A 21,708-nucleotide genomic window follows, 5' to 3' on the forward strand; every position below is an offset into this window, starting at 1 on the left:
ATCCCCAACTCATTACACTCCATTCTCCGCTTCTCCTCCTGTCATGCTCTTTCAGTTCCATCATCTCTGCTGTAATTTCTCCTTCTGTCACACACAAGCGTTCACCCTTAACCCCAGCCTTCGCCCTGCACACTGAATAATAGGTCCCAACGAGGGCTTTCTGTTCTTTCTGCAAGAATAATTTCCTTCTTTACCTTCTTTTTCTGGTGATTTAACTCGAATCATTTTACCAATTAACTTGGAGGAAGACACCTATGCATTTAAATACTGCTCAGATAGTGAGCACATGATCTTTTCATTGAGCTGTTCTATATAGCAGACTGAGTGCACAGATCTTCGCTGGGAGGATCCTCAGATGGATTCATCAGCTGCTCATTTATAGAGCATGTCACTGAAAAGGGGCCAGTGAGTTCAGCCGTCAGATCACAGTGTATCATTCTTTCAATGTAATGTGACATGTGGTGTTGAATGAGGGTTATAGCTTCTGATTGAGCATTAATGATCTCTTTATGGAATATTAATGTGTATTATGTTTAATTCTCAGTGCGTCTCTTAAGGTTAACATTGTCATTTGACCAAATTTTATTAAAACATGTTGCTTTATCCTGTTAGGCATTTGTGTGAAATTGTGACATAATTAGTGTATGCATTCTTGTGTAATGGCTCTTTTTTAAGAGATAACAGCCATATCATGACCTTTGACCTTCAGTTCATGCTTCAGTTAGGCTCTGATCAGACAGAAAAAGATGCACCGCACTGCCTTTTTTTGTGGAAGCCTAAAAAAAAAGGAGCAGCTCGCTGCGCCTTTCTTTTCTACTGTTGTTAAGGCAACCACCAAATCATAGCTGTCATTAATCTAACCGTTATATTGTCTACTGACAGAAGGCCCGCCTCTCCTTTCATTTAATTGGACAAGAAAAAAAATGGCCATGACGTTGGGCGCTTTTCTGTTTTGAGTTGAAGTTTTTTCAACGCGAGGCGCACAGAGCGGAAAAATGTGTGCAACGCAAAAGCTGCGCACAAAAAGCGTCCCTCTCATTGAAAACAATGACAAAAAGCCGCCCTCAGCTGCCAAACGTGCTCTTTCTGATCGGGCCCTTAAATTTGATGTTTGTGCCAAATGTGATGATATTTCCTCCACTGTCAGGCTTAGAAGTCATGTTCACTAGAATGGGACTGATTGTGTTGCCCTTTTGGCATAATTTTGTTTAGACTTTTACTTTGATAAGACTTTTATTTTGATAAGACTTTTATTTTGTCACTCTTAAAGATGTCACTTGAGGTGAGAGCACATGGCTTTTGTCATGACTGCAGTCCACACTGTAAACGCCACAGAAGCAGTGTCGTGAGTAAGTAAATGCTCATGGTTGCACTTTTAAGTTTAGGTTAAAATACATTATTTACATTCAAAAGGCATTTAATTTGTTATTAAAAAATATTTACATGTATTTACACTGTGAAAATCACATTCTGTCAGAAAAATGGTGATAGTTTGTATTCTGTAACAGTTTCACTCTGTGTATGAAGCAATGACTGTAGATAAAGATGGACGACGTGTCTCTATCTGCTGTCATTGTACAAAATTGAAGCCAAAACAACCTCAAAGACTCTTTCTTGCTGTCTCCGGCATTATTCCTTTGGGAAATCAGGGAGCACCACAGCACAGGATGGAATTTGTAAAACTCCCTCTAACCCATTTCCTCTTGTTTTTTTTACATGGGCCGGAGCCACACAGGTATATGATCTGTATCGCCTATGTTCTGGCAGGCCAAGATGTCAGTATGAGGTAATGGATAAAATTTTAATGAAAAAGATTAATGTAATATTCCAAAGCCGAAGCCATTGACAGGCGCTGCCATCTTGCGCTGGTGACGTCATTTGGAGCCAGAGTCTGTGCAGTAGAGATCGCCGGCCACTGTAGCCACTTCTGCTAACCAAAACATACACTTAACTTATCGAAAAAAAACAGCAAGGATCCCTCACACCGGCGTGTTTAACAGCAGAACAGCTTCTTGTATTGGTCTGAAGCAGATGTTCACAGATATGGAAACTTTAATGGTTGTAGTGATTGTTTAGTTACTGATCCTCCTCTACTCTGCTAATCCGGAACAGATCGGCTGCAGGGGTCCGTTTCACAAAGCAGGCTCAACAAACTGTGAGTCTAACCCTGAACTCTGAGTTGATCTACTCTGAGACAGGAAACTCTGAGTTTTCGGTTCCAGAACAGCTGATTTGAGTTAGTTTGATCAACTCGGAGTAGTTTCACTTGGAGTTAAGCACGTGCACCACAACTATAAAAAGACAGCATCAATGAAGCCCCGATTTGACGACTCACTATGCAAACGGGGAAGGGGGGCTGCGTTTTTCACCCCACTAGAATTGGACATCTTAATGCGCTCATACGGCAATTTGAACATGTTTTTAGAAAGAAGTGCAACACCGCTGCAGCTGCAAAAGAGAGGGAGACGGCGTGGGAGAACATTGCTGCTCGGGTCAATGCGTAAGTTTAAATGTAGTCCTTTGCAATCACAATAATATTACAGGGGAAAACTGCTTCAATGGTAGCCTATTCATTTATTTCATTTAGGTGCAATCCCGCGGGGGAGAAGCTCACTTGGCAGCAGCTTAAGATGAAATATAAAAACATACAGTTGCCTTACTCAAGTGCTCTGCATCTCCGACATTGTACAAAAAACCCCCGTTTGCAAAGAAACGCAGCGCAACACACAATATCTGCTGGGATGTGAGAGCATGACTACGGTTGGTAATGTTGCAAAGGTAAGGACGGATTAGGTTGTGTATGTAGATGATGGACTGTGGCGTGAAACTAACTAAACTGAAATTTATATTACCACACTTAAAAAAGAGCCTCAGATTTTCAGCAAAACCTTGACCCAAGCCTGTTCCCACTGAACTGTTGTGCAACATCAAAGAGTAGCACACTAGATGTGCTCCTGAGCATCACATATTATTTGGATTGCATGTAATTGTGTTCCATCGATGGAGGAAAGAGATTTGGACATGGTGCCTTGATTTTTTTTTCATGGAAATTCCTCTCTTGGTTGATCGTGTTGCCATGTAATAAGAATCAGAGTACCCTTTAACAATACAGTGGTGTCAGGAGAGGTCTTCAGAGTGGAAATAAGCAGGGGATGGTCAATTTGATCCTGTCAGCTGGCAGCATGTCAGAGAGATTTTCAGGAGCAGCAAATTCAGAGATGTCTCTTCAGTTCGTCCTTGGATTGACTCCGGGTCGTTCTGTCTGGTCATTTCTGTTTTGCAGTACTGTGACATTTTCTGTCTGTGGCTTACAACAGCCTCATGGTAAATTATTTAACACTGGGATGAATCACAGGTGACAGGAATGTAAGTGAGGGGGATTAATAGAAGATTTGCATGTAAATACTGTGGAAGCTGTGAGTGGCATTTAAAGGCGGAAATGTGTAACGTTCATGTATATTTATATGAGTGTAACAGTGCATCAGCATGGACGGCAACAAAGGTATGTCTCCTTTGTTTGTTTTGGCCAAAGAGATGATGTGAGCTCTAAACTGACCGATTCGCCCACACACAAACAAAGGCAGGCACGCACACACTTACCATCAAACTCAGCAGGACCTACTCCTACTATGATGATAGACATGGGCAGGGAGGCCGCCTGTGGAGAAAACACAGGAGGGGTGTGAGCCAAACAATGTCCCTCCACTCAAAAACACACTGTGCATAACATGCCTGAATGTACAGTATATATATAAAGTACATAGCTGAGTGTACTTGGCTGCTTCGATAATAAAATGGTTTTGGAACATTTCCTTTGTTCGTCCAAAGAGTTCACTTGCCCCCCTTCAACCAGGCTGCTCTGTTGTCCTGCTTATTGTTGTCCTGTTATAGTCTGTTGTCCTGCTTATTGTTGTCCTGTTATAGTCTGTTGTTCTGCTTATTGTTGTCCTGTTATAGTCTGTTGTTCAGCCTATTGTTGTCCTGTTATAGTCTGTTGTTCTGCTTATTGTTGTCCTGTTATAGTCTGTTGTTCAGCTTATTGTTGTCCTGTTATAGTCTGTTGTTCAGCCTATTGTTGTCCTGTTATAGTCTGTTGTTCTGCTTATTGTTGTCCTGTTATAGTCTGTTGTTCAGCTTATTGTTGTCCTGTTATAGTCTGTTGTTCTGCTTATTGTTGTCCTGTTATAGTCTGTTGTTCTGCTTATTGTTGTCCTGTTATAGTCTGTTGTTCTGCTTACTGTTGTCCTGTTATAGTCTGTTGTTCTGCTTTTGTTCTAACTGCATCAACAAAGCTGTCGTGTGACATGTAGGATATGTGCATAATCCTGTGTGAGCATGAGAGGCCATATGACTGAGAGGAGCGCGCCCACCCATACGGGCTGCAAAGGCGTGAAAAATGAGCTAACCTTTTCACTGAAAATATCATTTGACATTAAGGTGGGCTTATATGTTAATCTTTCTATCAGTGGGATTTCATACTGCTCCAGTTTCCTTGCTAACAATGCGTACATGGATGTTTAGCTTCTATGAATACAAATCCATTTTACCTGTTACCATAAATTCAGATGATCTAAGACCAGCCATTTCATTCAGAACAGAGTACAGTTTCTGGGTGCAGACAAGACAAACATTTTACCTATTTAGTTTGTACACATGCATCTTACACATTTCATCCATTCATTTTATTATGCACGCTTCTTGTTTTCTCCGTCATGGTGGCTATCACTGCTCAAAGCTACTATCTTTTTGGTTGTCTCTTTTCCCATTGTATTTTAATCAAAAGATTTTCCCGAAGTTAAATTCTATTTTGCAGCTACATATATTTTAAATCTTTCACTCTCTTCAAACACAAACACACTCCTCAAAAACTCTTCCTTGTGTTATTCCTTTGGGAAATCAGGGAGCACCACAACACAGGACGGGATCTGTAAAACTCCCTCCTACCCATAAACTTTCATTTCTACAAGGGCTGAAGCCCCACAGGTACAGTATATGATCTGTATCGCCTAGGTTCTGGTAGGCCAAGATGTCAGTATGAGGTAATGGGTAAAATTTTAAGGACTTTTAATAAATAAAGAAGATCATTGTAATATTTCAAAGCCATTGAGTCAGTCATTCAGGTGGCTCCTGATAGGTGTTATTAGTGATACGGTGCGAATAAATGAATCAACAACTGATATAACCCTTTCCCACCAAAATTAGTGCATTGACGCAGGTTTTTCAGAGCCGGGAAGACCCGCTAATAAATACTGATTGTCTCTTTTCCCATTGCCAGTGGAGTATACTCCTTTCACTCTCTTTTCTGCCATGTCACCATCTGACATCACAAAAGCGCCAGAAACAGGGTTGGTACAACAATAGTACGCACAAAGAACTGATATTATACTCTTCGGTAAGCAGCATGGAGGCCAGTGAAGATGTTGCGGTGTTTAGGTCTTTATTGTATCTATTACTCATTCAGTCTGTTTATCAAAATCAGAATATGCTCAGAATTTATTGGCTGTTCTTAAGCAAATTCATGGAGTTGATGCTATCTAATATTGTGACAGGAATTTACTATAACATTGTGAGCAACCATTAATAAAAGTCCAGTTTTCAAAGACAGAATGCACAGTGATATAACCCACACAAAACTCACATTAGCCCATGCGATAGATACTTTAATAACAACATTGCTCTTGCACCATTTAATCAGATTTCTTGACTTCTTGATAGTAAATGACACCAAATGTATAACAGATGAAATAATAGAACTTTTGGCTAAAAAAGGAAACTTGATGTAGTGTATTTTTATTATTAAGTAATCATAACAGGCACATTGGGTTTTCAGAACTACCTGTTAGCAGAGATTTCCAGACCCCAGATGCAGAACCCAAAGTTAGTTCATATAAATATATATTTAATTTTCCTGTTTCGTTCCAAACCTGGTGAAATGATCATTTTAGCAAAAAAAGGAGTGCAGCTTTGATTCTTTACTTCCCTGTATGATTTTAGAGTGTAAATGAGATTTTGTTAAAGTATGTGTATGTGGAACCCATCCATGTGATGTCCCGACATGCAGTTCTGTGTTTTGTCTGCAGTGTTGTGTTTACTCACGTTGACCACCGACTCTTTGGTCTGAGCCATGTCTGAGATGACTCCGTCTGTGATCATCAGCAGCACAAAGTACTGGGAGCCGTCAGTCACTTCTGCAGCACACCTACATTTAAACACACGCACGCCAACACAAACACACATGCACAGAATTAAGAGTTTATGGAGAGGCAAGTGATGAGTGTATGTAGACATAAAGTTCAGAGTCCATTTCGGATGTGCTGGGATAAAAATGGGATAGAAATGTAGCATCTGTAGGCAGGTAAGGGGATTTTAGGGATGGCATGTGTTCTGGTTTCTGTTTATACTTTGCTTGTAGTTGGAGTAATATTGACCAATCATGTATCAGCAGGCTGCGGTGTATGCAGGAAAAACAGTCCGTGTGGAGAGCAAAAGCAGGCGGAACATAATCTGCCATAACGACATCCTGGCTCCCATCAGCGGTCATCTGACGACAATTTAGCTTATTATTAATCTCTATAAACAAACATCTGCAGCAAGTTCAGCTAACAATCTGTTCTAGATCTAAAATTGAACTTGAGATAAATTCCCTTGATGCTGTGTCACGAAAGATGTTCAGCGTTCAGATTTCCCAACTTCCTTGAATGCATCAGAAATGATCAATCCGACCTCCGTTCAACAAACGAGCATTTTAAAAGTAGTTTTCTTCTCCTCTTGAGGACAGACCTGACAAAGCTTCATTTTGACTTTTTACTAATCTGCATCATGATGTTAAAATTTCGGCAAACTTAAGACCCGTTAATTAAAGTAAACCACAAAAAAAACGGGTTCTTTTTCTGTAAACAATGCAGCACTTGACTGGAAGTTGTTTATTGCTAACCGGTGGCTACACACCCGGCATGTTCACCGTTGTCCCAAGAGGCTGTATCGTCGTCAGACTATAGCTGATGGGATCCAAGAGTGCCAATGGACCTAACCAGCGTGTCTTTGGACAGTGGGAGGAAGCTGGAGTACCAGGAAGGAACCCACGTATGCACAGGGAGAACATGCAAACTCCACACAGAAAGCCCCCTATAACCGGAAATTTTATTGAACCATCTAGCTGGCAACAGTGCTAACCTCTGCAACACTGTGCAGCCTTCAGAAAGAATCAATGAAGTTCAATGAAAAGGCCTTACAGACTGATTATCAAGCTGCCAGCAAAACAACATTTATCTTTTTGAACTTCTGCAAACTAACAAATCTAACGATTTCAGCTGAAATGTTAAAAACCGGAAAACCTGCAGACAGTGTCAGCACTACTTTAGCCATTTTAGATTGGTACTCTTACTATTGCACTCTTTCCTAATGCTGTAAAACAATTTCCCACATCATACAAAAGGGTCTTTCTTCACTTAGAAAATTATAACGGTTCTTTAATCTGAGGATGTAGCCTGTGGATTTACACATGAGACAAAAGAACTACTGCAACACATTCATAAGAGCTTTAAAATGAAAAGCTCTGACGTAGATTCTATTCAAAAGCAGGTAATTGTACAACCATTAGACTCTGAAGGCTCTCTGCAGGTTGCTCAGTGTGTGGATTTTGACGGTGATGTATGCTAAAGAGCAGATGCAGAGTGCTTCCCTGCCAGCATCAGCTTCTCATGAAATAGCTCACATAAAACTGGAGTATTCTTGTTCTACACTCGGAGTGTGTGTGTGCGTGCGTGTGTGTTGGAGGTAACACTAGGATCCCAGCAGGGAGAAGGGAGACCTGCTGTCTGACTCACTGTTTGATTGGCTCACACTCTCAGTCTGGCCCGAGGCAGAGACAGGCAAAATGGCAAACTGTCTCTCTCTCTCTCTCTCTCTGCCTGCCTTCCTGTCTGATGCATCACTCTCTGTCTGTCCTCCTGCCTGTCTCAACATCTGTCCCTGATAATTCTCTATTTTACCCTCTCCCTCTCTCTTTTGTCACATATTTTCCTCTTCTGCCTCCTGCTCTCTCACTCTCAGTCCCTGCAGAGTGATGGAAAAATGAGTCAACAAGTGAAACTGACGAACAAAAAGGCTGTTATGTTTTAAAAGCCTGCAAGTCTGTTCAATTAACTTTCAGCAGTCATTGCCCTTTTCTGTCGTGCATTCTTTGTCTTGTGTATGGTATGGTATTGTATGGTAGAGGAAAATGTACATACATACATGTTCATCTGCTTTTATATTTAGAGACATATGAAAGCTCTTCTGTAGCACCATTGAAACTCTTTATTAATGTTTTATTGATAAAGAAATCGAAAAGCTTTTTTTGTCCACGTATTCTGTAAAGAAAGGAAAGAATTTGCGTTTTTAAACCAACCGAATACCAGCTGCATATAGCTATATTAAGAGATGGTCTCTTTTTTGTCTTTTAAAAAACAAGTATTCTTTTAATTTTAACTTTTAATCCGTGGCTGAATTGTCTTCCTTTTATTCAGGGAGATGAGATATCAGTCCCAACATTAGAGAGCTCTGTGTTGCCAGATCTTGCGAGTGTGTTGCTCAGAGTTAAATTTGCCTAATTTGTTGAAAAAAAGAAGAAAACAGAGTCTGGAGTGCTCGGAAGTTCAAACAAAATGTGATGAAGGTGCTGTCTGGTGGGAAACAGAAACAGTAAAAAGCCTTTTTTTCATTTGGCTCTTTCATCATGAACTTGCTTAACGAGGGGGTATTATGCTGCTTCACATTTTATGTTGGATGTTGGATCCACAGGTATCACACAATGAAATATGAAGCTTGAATTTAGCATCATACCCCCCTTTTTTTTAATCTTATTCTAAGTCTTTTACTTAATTTTATTCTACTTCTGTGTTAATTGTTCTGCACCAAAATCACCAAATCAAATTCCTTGTATGTCTAAACCTACTTGGCAATAAACACTGTTTCTGATTCTAAAAAAACATAGACAGGTAATGTTAAAGAACATGCTAAGAAACAACCCATGCTTAGCGGCAAAAGTTTCAGACACAGAGGATATGTGGCCTGCGAAAAATGGATCCAAAATGTACCTTGGTGGCTATGGGATGAGAGAACTGTTCATCATCTGTGGTCACACACACTTCAAGCAGAATAACAGGACTGAGGGTCACTGTTAATGTTAGACTAACTGTAAGCTAATGCCAAAGATGCTAATGCTACAGATAAAGCAGGACCAAGGACTGATATAATGGACTACTGGTAGGTTGGAATTAGTATAAAAACTATCTTTGGACTTCTTTAGGGCAAAATGATTGACACATTGACACACACTGACAAAAAAGCACAAGTTCAAGTCGACAGGAAAAGACAGTAGTGTAGCTAAAACCGCATTAATTAGCTGCTGAGGAGCTCACAGATATTTACCACATTCAAATCAACAATTTTATTTTAACTGTTGTATTAAGGGGCTGCACGGTGGTACAGTGGTTAGCCCTGTTGTCTGACAGCAGAAAGTCACTGGTTCAAACCCCGGTTTGGGCAAGGTGACCTTTCTGTGCGGGGTTTGCATGTTCTCCACATGCGGGTTCTCTCCAGGTTTTCCGGCTTCCTCCCACAGTAAGACATGCTTGTAAGGTTAATTGGTGACTCTAAAATTGCCCATAGGTGTGGGTGTGAGTGCTAAAGTTGTCTCTTTGTGTCAGCCCTGTGATTGACTGGCGTCCCGGGTGTACCCCGCCTTTCGCCCAATGACAGCTGGGATAAGCCTGCGACCCTGAACAGGATAAGCGGTATAGATAATGAATGGATGTATGTTGTATTAAGGGTGTAGGTCTTAACTTGCCCAAATACTTGACTAGATGATCTAATTGAAATGAATAAAGTAACTTTTCAGAATGTTACTTGATCTGTCTGCTGCAGACTGCAGGGGAAATCCAGCATGATCTGTAACACCTGGTTCAAAAGACAAACTGACACAAACTGAGAGAAACTGTCAGGCTTTGAATACTTTTGATTCGACCACCCGCTTGTACGACCTCCTCTACTACTGTCCAATGTGATTCACTCTTCAGCTGACAGAGCTGTCAGTCAGCCAGCAGGCAGGAGAGAAGCTCTGCAGGGAGCATGAATTTTACAACTGAACCCTTCAGAACACACACCTTTTTCCCTGACTGTGTTGAAATGCGATTTTTTCCAAATGACAGATGCTGAAAAAATTCATCAAAAGGTGAGTCAGAAAAAATATGGAGGCTGTGAGTTTATTGTGGGGCAGCTGCTCTGAGCTGTACTCTAACAGGGCAGAGGAATTAAAATGTCATATTTCTCATAACTAGGTGTGATAGATTGGGAAAGAAATCTGTCATCATATGGCCAGCTGTGTTCTCTGCGGGGGAAATCAGTCAACAACCCAGACTCCCATGCACGGGCCACCACAGATAAATCAATGTATGAAAAACGCTGACAAGCCAGGTGAGGTGAGACGCTGATACCTACAAGTAAGTGTTCATGTACATATGAAATACATGAGTTTCCTTCATTGCAGCACACATAATGTTAACCCAACAGACAGGTGACAATAAGCTCTTAGACTAGGGATGGCTATCGTTAGGATTTTATCAATACCAATACTTATCAATACAGTCATCAATACTCTCATCAATACTACTCCCCATTATTATGGTGCAAAAAATCAACCTATGTCTTTATTAGGGTGTCTGATAATGTGCCTCTGAAAGGGGAGTTGCAACCGAGGTTAAGGGCTTTGGTCATCTCCCTACAGTAACAACAGTTAACTGTAGCCTAAATGTAGTAACACAATCATTAGCGATGCAAAAGTCGTCTGGCTGCCATGCAACTCAAAATTCCCACTTAGGCGAGCTACCAGTTATGATCATACTTAAACTACCTTGACTCCACTGAAATTAAGAAAATCTTTTACAATAAACTTGACAACAGCTCTGCGACATTCTGCAGTTTGTTCCTGTGTCACGTTCGCACGTTTAGCGATGGAGAATGGGTTTAACTTGGGTGTCTGACTTCTGCTAATGTTACCCACTGATGGGGCACCTGCTTGACAGACACTGTCTATGGATTAAAGTGGAACATAACTCATACGTGCTAATAACCAAAGCTAGCTAACAACAGTGACTGAATAACTACGGTTTGTTCATAAGAACCATGTGTTTTAACAAAGCGGAAACCTCCGGTGTTGAAAAATGAAGCCAATGCAGAAGTGCAAAAAACTGCAGTTCCTTGAGTGGCCACTTGAGGCTCCAGAAAACAAGAAATAACATTACAGCAGATGGGAAAATGACAATATTTATAGCAGCAATAAACATGTTTACAGCCTGGTACAAAAAAACGGTTTTGTTATAAATAGCAAATTTTATTGTTGAAGATAATTGTACGGGGGTGAGTGTTTTTGTAACACACCCGTTTTAATTATATTAAGCCTTGAATTATAGGAGCCAGCTCACTTGATTGACAGGTGGATCCTGCTGGCTGTCTGCTAGACGTCAACACAGACACACAGACACTGAGCTTAACTTCACCTGTTTGTGTTGTTGGAGCCTTTTGGGGATTTTTTCATTCAAAGTTTGGACAAATAATCTCTCTCTGTGGGATTTATGGAACTTTTTGGCCGTACAAGAAGTCAGAGCTCCAGCTTTTCAGTAAGTTAAATGCGAGAATAATTATATTGATATATTTTTAGCACTAAGTAGCAGGTATACTGTGCTCGCTTTAGCTGGCCTGTTCAGTGTTTATCAAACATTTATTTAATCGTCAGCCAGTATAGGAGGCAGGCGTTGCTGGCTTTTCCCCAGAGAGATTACAGCGTTTCCTGTTACGTGTCAGCTCGCCGCTCCTCACCAGGCGAGCGAGCAGTGAGTCTGCCTTTCTTTCCTCTGATAACTAAACACCTGCAGTTAGTCACCGTCACAATCAGAATCTCCTCCTGGCAAAGTTAAACTAGCTCATTCATTATTTATACAGTCTATCGCTAATAACTGCTAGCTAAGCTGAAGAGCATATAGCCTAGCTTCTTAGTTGTAGCTGGCAGATTCTTGCGGCCCACCCATAGTCTTCAGCCATGGACTTCAGCTCGCTCGCGCTCCGCCTCTTTGCCTGCCTCTGGATTAGCCAGCTCTGGCATTTCCAATATGGCGACCCCCAGCGCAGGCGCAATTCGGGCTTCAAAACGCTTCTTCAGAAACCAATGGGTGACATCACTGAGTCTACGTCCATTATTTATACAGTCTATGGTTTTAACTGCATTTTAGTTAATTAGCTAATCCCATCTGCTGCATTGCCATCGGAGCCACCGAGACTCGGAGGCTGCACTGAGGGCATAAGCAGTAACTTTAACAATGGCATTAGCATTAGCTGCTTTGCTAAAGCAGTCAAACATGCAACACTGCTTCAGATTTATAGAATGTTGAACTTGTGTTACCCCCTTTAGACACAACTACCTTTTTACATAAATTGCACAAAGATGCACCGGAGTTAAGTTTGGTAAAGTGAGCCCAAACTACTGAACGCTCTGCTCTGTCCGCTGTATGGACCTGCTAGAATCTCTTCAGCATGAGACCACAACAATCACCTAATTTTTCATAGTTACATAAATAGTATTCAAATTAACATTAAACAATACAGATAATTAATAAAGAAGAGAATGCAGAAAAACAGAATCTGAACAAAAAAGCAATAAAGACCATACAGTATGTTTAATGATGAGAAGGATGGGGAGTTTAATTAGGAAGAAAAGGAAAAAGATGAAGAAACAGAGTAGGGGGAGCAGATGGGAGACAAGGAAGGGGAGGAGGAGAAATACAGGGATGTGGAGAAGGAAGAAATGAAGAAGGATAGCAGAGTGGAGATTTGTGTGGAGAGAAAAGTTGAAAGCAAATAAAACAAGAAGAAAACAGGGAGTCGGGAAAAGGTAGCATATGTGATGATGCCAAAGCAGGTAATATCTGGAGACATGAAAAAAACAAACAAAAGAAGGGGGAAAAGAGTGAGGACAGGAAGTGAAGAAACAAAGTTTCATGTTCTCTGAATGGATGAGAGCTTGGAAGCTCTTGAGCCCACAACTGAACAAAGCAGCTCTGTTCCACTCCACTCGGTTACGCAACCACAATCACACTTAACTGGGACAGGATATTATTGCTAAAAATACAATAGCAGGTAATAAGCAGCCAAAATCCATTAAAAACTTAACACTGACTGCACTCCAGAAAAGTTTCACTGGTGAAATTTAATTTGTTTTTAAACAGGGCTTGTAGGATGATATGCAGCAGGGTTCAGCAGGAAGATGAGCTTTGTTAACTTTATCCTACCAAATGATGATATTTGAAGCACTTACATTGTGCATGGTTGTTCAGAAAGAAATTATTATCCAATAATAAAGTGCACTCAATATGAGATGCACAAGGTTCAAACACATCTGAACTAAATAAGCTGTTTAATGTAAGATACAGGCAGAGGAGGCGGAGGCAAAGGACTCACAACTTAAGTCTCGATCCTCGACATTTACAACCTTAACATTTAATTGTGACATTGATTATTCAGGTTCAAAACTAATGTCAAGTAATACATTCTAATTCCAAATAGCCCACAGACATACAGTAGATATAACTTCTTATCTGTAGTCATTGCACGTATATGCGTTCATTTTCCAACTCTTTCTGGTGATCTTACAGGAAATGTTAGCAGTGACTTCATACCGCGGCACAATGGGACTACTGATGCTCTTACACCGTGCTACATGTACTTTTTTTACTTGAATAAATGGAGCGACGCCTGCAATCTAGTTCAGGCAGGCAACTCGAGCTGCACTTATTACAAACTTGTCATGCGTCATTTTCCACAGTCACCTGACAAACACTTCCTCCAGTCTATTCAAGCTGCAAGATTTCCGGTCTCTCCATCTGCTCTGTCATTGCCACAGCTGCCCTGCACCAGCACTGCACTCGCTTTCAGTCCCACCACTACCCCAGCATCCACCTGCAAGCTCCAGGTAGGTGGTTAAGATATTATCTCATCACTCCTCACAGATTTATTTTACATGCATAAATTTGAGGAGTGATGAGATAATATCTTCAACTGAAATGAGGTCGGAGCCAAGATGCTAAACACAAGCTATGTTCTGCTGCTGCACTAAACATTTTAACTAGTACAAATGTGAGTTGTCTGACTGAAATACAGCCTAAAACTTGGAACTGCAGAAAAAAAGAAGCATGCAAATCCTTCAAAATAACTAGTTCTGGATGAAGCAGAAGGGTTTAAATTCTAACTACACAAATTATTTTCAGTAAATACAACACAATGTATGCTGAATGTCTGCAAAGTGGCTGCTGCAACACCACGCTTCCACCGTAATCGATGAAACTACAGAAGGCTGTGACTCACACAATCCCTTCACTGTACGTTTGCTGTAGGTGAAGCCAGAGGGAGGATACAATCCAACATAAGTTATGTAGTAAGTAGGCCTACACAAGGAGTAAGTACACTAGGAATTGTGTTTGTGTGATTAGCGCAGACTGATTAATGAAGGATTCCTCAGAATCTTAAAATATTTGCTAAACCAGGGGTCTTCAACAGGTAGCTCGCGGCCTGAATTTTAGTAGCTCGCCAAGAGGTTCACAGACTCTGTACAAAAAATCCGACAACAACAAATGCACTTTGAAGGCCACTTCCCACTTCAATTCAATCAAATACACAGATGTCCCACCCCCTCCAATACAAAACAATAGGATCGGCCTATCAGCTGTCAATAAAAAACAACCTGGAAAGTTTGTCAACGTCTGAACCTAACCAATCACAGCAATGTTGCAGCAACCTCCGTTGAGGTCAACATACAAACACATACTGTTTCCATGGGGAGTGGGAAAGCAAGTGTGTGTGCGTCATCTGTGGTACCAAGGTTTCAGTGGACAAAAGAATCAACGTGGGGCGCCACCAGCAATTACAGCGATGTAATGCAAGCAGCTCTTGGCCACTTTCATTTTTTCAAAGTAGCTCTCAGATGAAAAAAGGTTGGAGACCCCTGTGCTAAACCGATTCTTATCTGTACAAAATCCTGCATTATTTACAATCATGTTTATTTGCTATCAGTCCATCTTTGCCAGTACATTGATGCATTTCTTGGTTGTGTTACAGCAACCTCTCAAACACAGTAATGATGGGAAACAAATGGCACCAATGTCCAGGTCACCTGAATGATTTATAAATGTTTAATGGTAAAGGAAATGCATTTGACACAATTGTTTGACCAACAAAGATACATACAAGGCAATTTGGTGAGAAACAGCCCAGAATTCCTTTAAAGTTTGATAATGTCTCAGAAATAAAGATTAAAAGTAACTCTACAAAGAGTGGGATGATTGACAGACTGAGATTTTCTTTGATATGCCGTCACGCCCCCGCTTTCTGCCATCAAGTCTGCACAGATATGTTCAGTTTGTATTCATGAAATGCATACATAAACAGCTGGCTTCCCATGATGGCACAGGATAAGTGACACATGCATATGGAACACATGGAAATGTGCAGATTTTATGTATGAGACCTTAACCAAGTGTGTGTATGTGTCTGTGCACGTAATGTGTGCATGATTATGTCACATATAGAGCACATTTGTGCACAAGTAGTGTGTTGCTCTTTCCATGTGTGTGTTTGTGTTTCACTCACCGAGCCACCTGGTTGATTACAGGAGCAAAGTTGGTTGGGCCGTACAGCTGCACAGTCCGCAGGCTCTGGAAGTAAGATTCTAGTACGCCCTCGATGCCAACGCAATTTGGGTTTTCTGAATTTGAGTTCTGCAGGAGAAAAAAACACAAGTTTAATCTTTGCTTTTGGTCTGAACATAAATCAAGGACTCAGATTGATATGCAGTATCATCTGAATGCCGCTCAGCTACCACCAACACTAATCACACTTTTCAGCAACTTCTATAGTATTAGGAACATTTCTTAGAGGTTCTTGTCTAAGGTTGCACTATATAGGATAATTTTCGGATGTTAGACAGGTTGCAGGAACTGTGCTGGAATATGGCTTTCGAAAATAGTTTGGCAGTGGCCAGAAATGCACATGGTCAACTCAGCAGCAACACTTAGCTGTCAGCCGGGGTTTAGAACAATGCTCAGCTGGTTTTTAATGGCCTTATGTGTGCCAAGAAAATACTGCCCATGTCGTTACACTGCCACCAGCAGCCTGAACTGTTGACACAAGGCAGGATGGACCCGTGGATTCATGTTGTTTACTCCAAGTTGTGGGTTGAACATTTACATGTGACAGAAATTGAGATTCATTGGATGATGGTGTTGTTCATTTCCAGTTTTCTCATGATTTTTTTCTGACATCACGTGTCATATATTTGTGATGTGATCTCTCTTCCTGTTTCTGCCTTTTCCAAATTGTCAAATAAAGGTGAAAATTACAGAGCCCAGGAGGGGACATGGGGGAAAAAGATTTTTTAGTTGATCTTTTAAGGTAAGATCTTTTGCGAGATCTTGTAAAGTTGATGGAAAGGTTTTGCGAGATCTCGCAAAAGTTTTATTTAGGTCAATGTACTACTTCCGAGTCAGTTCAACCAACCATAATGGAGCGCACGCAACCGTGGGAGAGGTTCATTGAATTTTATTTTGAGATTGGCCTCAAATACAAAGACATTACATGCTTGGCAGCAGGAATGGTTTTCATATAAGCAAGAGACGATCTAAAAAGAATACTTAGCACTCTCGTCGCAGAGCTTACTCTGACCTGGCGACAGGTGTCACAGTTTAACTGGTGTTGAATTAACTGGTGGCGATCACAGATGTGTGTGGGCGTGGCTTGTGAGTCCATTGTACACAAACGAGAAAATAAACGACTCGATTCTACTTTGCTGCTTTAGCTCAATTAATCGGTGTCTTTTGAGACATTGTAAGATACACAGTTTGCTGGGCCATTCATTTTTCTGTGGACAGCATATGGCTATAATGGACCGTACACTCACCACTGCTGATCGTGAGAAACGTGTCGTCTCTGCTTCTGCTTTGTAAAATAACGTAATTCCACGGAATCATGGAGTAAATAGAGGGGACGGTCAAATCGGTAAACGCTTCACAATGATTAAAACTCCGTACATGTCAATTATGAGTCAGTAGTGTAAAATAAGACATTAACTGGTCCACTGGAGTTTGAATGAATTTGTGAAGTTCTACTGTGTGCGGCGGCTGTGGTTTTAAAGGCGATCTCAGCTTGTTTTTATGATACCTATAGCATTGACATGTGCGCATATGACCAAAACATCTCCAGAAGTAACTGTCATGAACTCTTCTGAATTTAGTTCCTACATTATCTTGCTGCGCAGTCTCAGGGAACTCCAACTTGCAAATTAAAACGATAAACAAAGTGCTATGATTCTGTGGAATAACAGATTGAAAGAAATTCCGGTCACAATTTGACATGAAGGAGGTGGTGGTGGGTCCTGAGGCTAGAACAGTTGAGAACCACTGGTCTAAATGATCACAACCCGCTCTGATTATGATACATACTGCATACATTTACAACTGCATTGACATGCAGATTTCCTAATCCAGATACAGATCACATACAGTTAGTCAATGCCAGGTATAAATGTGGTATCACAGACCATTTCTGCACCATTCTGATGTTTGTTCTTAACAAAAACTGAACCTCTTGACCAAGTCTCTGTGTGAACTGAGTTGCTGCTGCATATTTGGACAGGATGATATTTGCATTAATGAGCAGCCATTAAGGACATTTCTAATTATGCGTTCATAGAGTCTGTTGTAGAGAGGGAGAAAGCAGACAGAGTGATATCACCAACCCATGTTCCTAGCATAGCTTTAAATATTCCGTACGGGGAGAAAATATAAAGATATATGTTTCACATACCTTAGACTCTGTCCAAAAAGCCCATGCATTTTGATTTATGTGTTGCAAGAGTTACACGTGGATTCTCACTTGTGACACTTCTGCAGGTGATGGAAGTTGCACCCGTCTGAATCATCCTGACACTTCTGCTTTGTTCTGCCTGAACTCTTCAGCTCTTAAGACTGTATCATTAAACTGTCAAACCTGTGAGAAGCTCTTTGATCTCCTCCTTCGGCGGAAAATATGAGACATCACAGGAGACAGAGATCATATGTCTCAAGTTAAAAACTGAGGTTGACATCTCACCTTTTTACTTTTTCACTTCATAAAGTACTTTTCCTGCATCTCTGTTGTAAATGTACAGCCCATCAACGCGTAGCACTTTCATTCCTCCCAACAATAATTCAACCTGCTTAACCCAAATTATTAATTATCTATTCCTGTTCATTGAAAAAGCGTGTCCAAAATAGAGACGTTGGTGTTATTAGTGTCAAGGGAGATACAATTATGTTTAATTGGTATAGAATGGTATCTGATGACCAATTGGTCACATAGTGAATAAAATGTGCTGAAGGCCCAATAACTGATCCCTGTGGAACCCCATATTTTAGGGCTCCTTTAGCTAATTGATTGATAATTCCCATTTCCACACGGAATTACCTGCACAATAGTTAACAACAGAAGTAATTTAATTCCAAACCTGAAATGCAATTTTTTAAAAATATTATCAACCATAAAAACCACAGACAAATCCGGCAGGAGTGTAGTTTGTTACCCTGTGTCAGCTTATCAGATATTATCATTTAACATTCTTATTTGTGCAGTTTCTGTGCTATTATCTGCCTTAAAAAATCATGATGTTTTCTCTAAGTGACGATTTAAGAGCCATCTTAAAGTTCCATACCCCTTATCCTTAAAGGTTGCAGTGGGGATGTAGCCAATCACAGCAAACATTGGTAGAGAGACAGGTTACACTCTGGACAGATCGCAAGTCAATCACAGGGCTGACACATCGAGTCACATTAACAACTACATGACCAATTATCCTAACCAACATGTCTTTGGACTGTAGAAAGAAGCCAGAGTACTTGAAGAGAACCAAGGGAAAACATGCTAACTCCACTGAGCAGGCAACAGTGCTAACTACATACTAGATTATCTGCTCTGAAAGGATATTTTAAGAAGAACTTTGCAAGGAATTTTCTGTTTTGAGATTCACCAGAAATTTCTAATGATGCCTGGTTCTAATCCGGGTTTGTTTGATTAGACTTTGAACTTCTACAAGCAAATAACATTGAATAATACTTTGTAGATGCTGGATTAAATACAAATAATGGACCAAGTTTCTTATCACTTTCCAGCAGTAGTTGTTGGCGGTAAGCTAACAGGCAACATTTCAGTTACATTATGTCTGAGTGTTTGTGTTCGGGGAATAAAACACTTTCATCCTCTTCTATAATTTTCCCTGTAAATTTGATAAAAGACTATAAAGCCCCAAGATATGTGCAAACTTTTCTTCTGCACACCACTTCGAGAGTGACTTGATAAAGAGTCCTGCACTCCTTTTCAAGTTTTTCACATGATAAATGTCACATTAATATGTGACAATAAATTATATATTACAATATTAATCAATGCCCCATGTCCGTTCCTTTGTATTGCATTATTAAATATACTACATTTTGTTATTTCCCACTTCTGACTGCAAGCCTGAATAGAATTAGCGTATGGGGTTAATTAGAGGCAGTAGAAGTGTTTGTTTACCAGAGTGAAGCTCCCCGGTGGAGCCTTGGTTATGGTAAAGGCTTGATTTTCTATGCATAGTATTACAAATATTCACAATGTGGGAAAACATTTCAGTGCTTAATAGTGCAGAATCCTACAACATGACTATGTATGACTCCATGCAGAGCATGAAAATGGCCACTGACACTCATCAAACTCAACCACATTCTGCATCTGCACGTCACCAAACAATGGGACTTAAAATACCATATGTCCGGGATCTCCTGACAGGAGGTGAAAGCTAAACACCTTCTCCTTCTTAGGTTCATGTTCACACTCTTTAGTTTTCCGCTATCTCTCTCTTAGATTAATTAATTAATTCCCCTGAGACTAAAGTTTTTATTTAATGATATGGATTTCTTTAGTGCATTATAAACATGTTCAGAAAGGCTGTGTTAATTAGGCACTAAAACAGAGGACCTATACAACACAAGCTCTGAGTTAATTAGTGTCAAATAATCCTCATGAGCACAGCTCTTTAATCTAATGTCCACATGCCAAGGAGAGGCCGTTTCAAGGCAAGACACTTATCTATTGAACTAAATATACACTGATCAGCCATAACATTATGACCCCCTGCCTAATATTGTGTAAGTCTCTCCAAAAACAACCCTGACTCATCAAGGCATGTCACTGGAGGTATCTGGCACCAAGACGTTAGCAGCAGATCCTTGAAGTCCTGTAAATTGCGAGGTGGGGGCTCCATGGATCAGACTTGTTTGTCCAGCACATCCCACAGATGCTCGATTGGATTGAGATCTGGGGAATTTGGAGGCCAAGTCAACACCTTGAACTCATTGTCATGTTCCTCAAACCATTCCTGAACCATTTTTGCGCATTATTCTTCTGAAACAGGCCGCTGCCATTAGGGAAAACTGTTTCCATAAAGGGGTGTACTGTCTGCAACAATGTTTAGATGTCAAAAACATCCACATGAATGGCAGGACCCAAGGTTTCCCAGCAGAACATTGACATCACACTGTCTCTGCCGGCTTGCTTTCTTCCCGTAGTGCATCCTGGTGCCATGTCTTCTCTAGGTAAGGGACGCACACACACCCGGCTATCCACATGATATAAAAGAAAACATGACTCATCAGACCAGGCCGCCTTCCTCCATTGCTCCGTGGTCCAGTTCTGATGCTCATGTGTGGCACCCTCGGCGGTAGACAGGGCTCAGCATGGGCACACACGCATGAATGAGCCTTTGTCGCCCATGACTCTGTCGCTGGTTCACTGGTTTTACTTCCCTGCACCACTTTAGGTAGGTACTGACCACTGCAGACCGGGAACACACCACAAAAGCTGCAGTTCTGTCAAAGCTCTGACCCAGTCATCAAGCCATCACAATTTGGCCCTCATCAAAGTTGCTCACATCCTTGCACTTGCACATTTTTCCTGCTTCCAACACGTCAACTTTGAGGACAACATGTTCACTTGCTGCCTAACATATCCCACCCACTGTATGGATATTGTAACGAGATAATCAATGTGTTTCACGTCTCCTGTCAGTGGTCATAATGTTAAGGCTGATCTGACCTTTACATGGATCAAGGATGTGACTAATTAAAGAGGCTTTTTGCACTATATTGTACAGGTTATTTTCTCACTACACTCATGCTCCGTTCTGTGTGAGCCCCATATTATGAGACGAGATACCAAAACTTTCTATTTGACAAACTCTGGATTGCTCCAAGCAGTTTCCAAACAAAAGATTCCTAATTAGAGTTGCCTTGGCATGACGCAGCATCGGGATTTGTCACGCTGAGGTGAACTCTAATTGGGAAAGCTGATTGAGCGGCCGCTTGCAGGGAAAGGAGCAAAGTTAAACAAAGCGATGAACCCAGACAAGCCAGATGCTGATGCTCCTGTCACCACTCACTCCTGACCGGGAGGGAGCCAGGAGGATCATGGGATTTGACAAAACCTGATTGAAAAGGACAGTTTCAGAAAGAATGTCCAAGAATGCCAGACTTGACGTGTGTCATTGTTCTGTTTACACCCATTTGAAAAGATTTGGCCATATTTTTATGTTCTTAAAAAACTCCCACTAATGTTATC

The 21,708-nt window shown here is 40.9% G+C and overlaps 1 protein-coding gene across 1 annotated transcript in view; it reads right to left on the minus strand.

The window, feature by feature from the left end:
* LOC138605535 (copine-9-like) overlaps window positions 1-21,708 on the minus strand; it is a 182,605-nt gene that overhangs the window by 11,338 nt on the left and 149,559 nt on the right. Inside the window, exons 17-19 of the mRNA XM_069677865.1 lie at window positions 15,676-15,803; window positions 6,097-6,199; window positions 3,601-3,658 (exon numbers count right to left, since the gene is read on the minus strand). Of these exons, the coding sequence (XP_069533966.1) occupies window positions 3,601-3,658; window positions 6,097-6,199; window positions 15,676-15,803 (289 nt within the window). The remainder of the gene's footprint in view (window positions 1-3,600; window positions 3,659-6,096; window positions 6,200-15,675; window positions 15,804-21,708) is intronic.

This window comes from Semicossyphus pulcher, unplaced genomic scaffold, assembly GCF_022749685.1.
Source record: "Semicossyphus pulcher isolate SPU_LCO1_2020_fin unplaced genomic scaffold, fSemPul1.0.p SCAF_3, whole genome shotgun sequence".
Taxonomy (NCBI): Eukaryota; Metazoa; Chordata; class Actinopteri; order Labriformes; family Labridae; genus Semicossyphus; species Semicossyphus pulcher.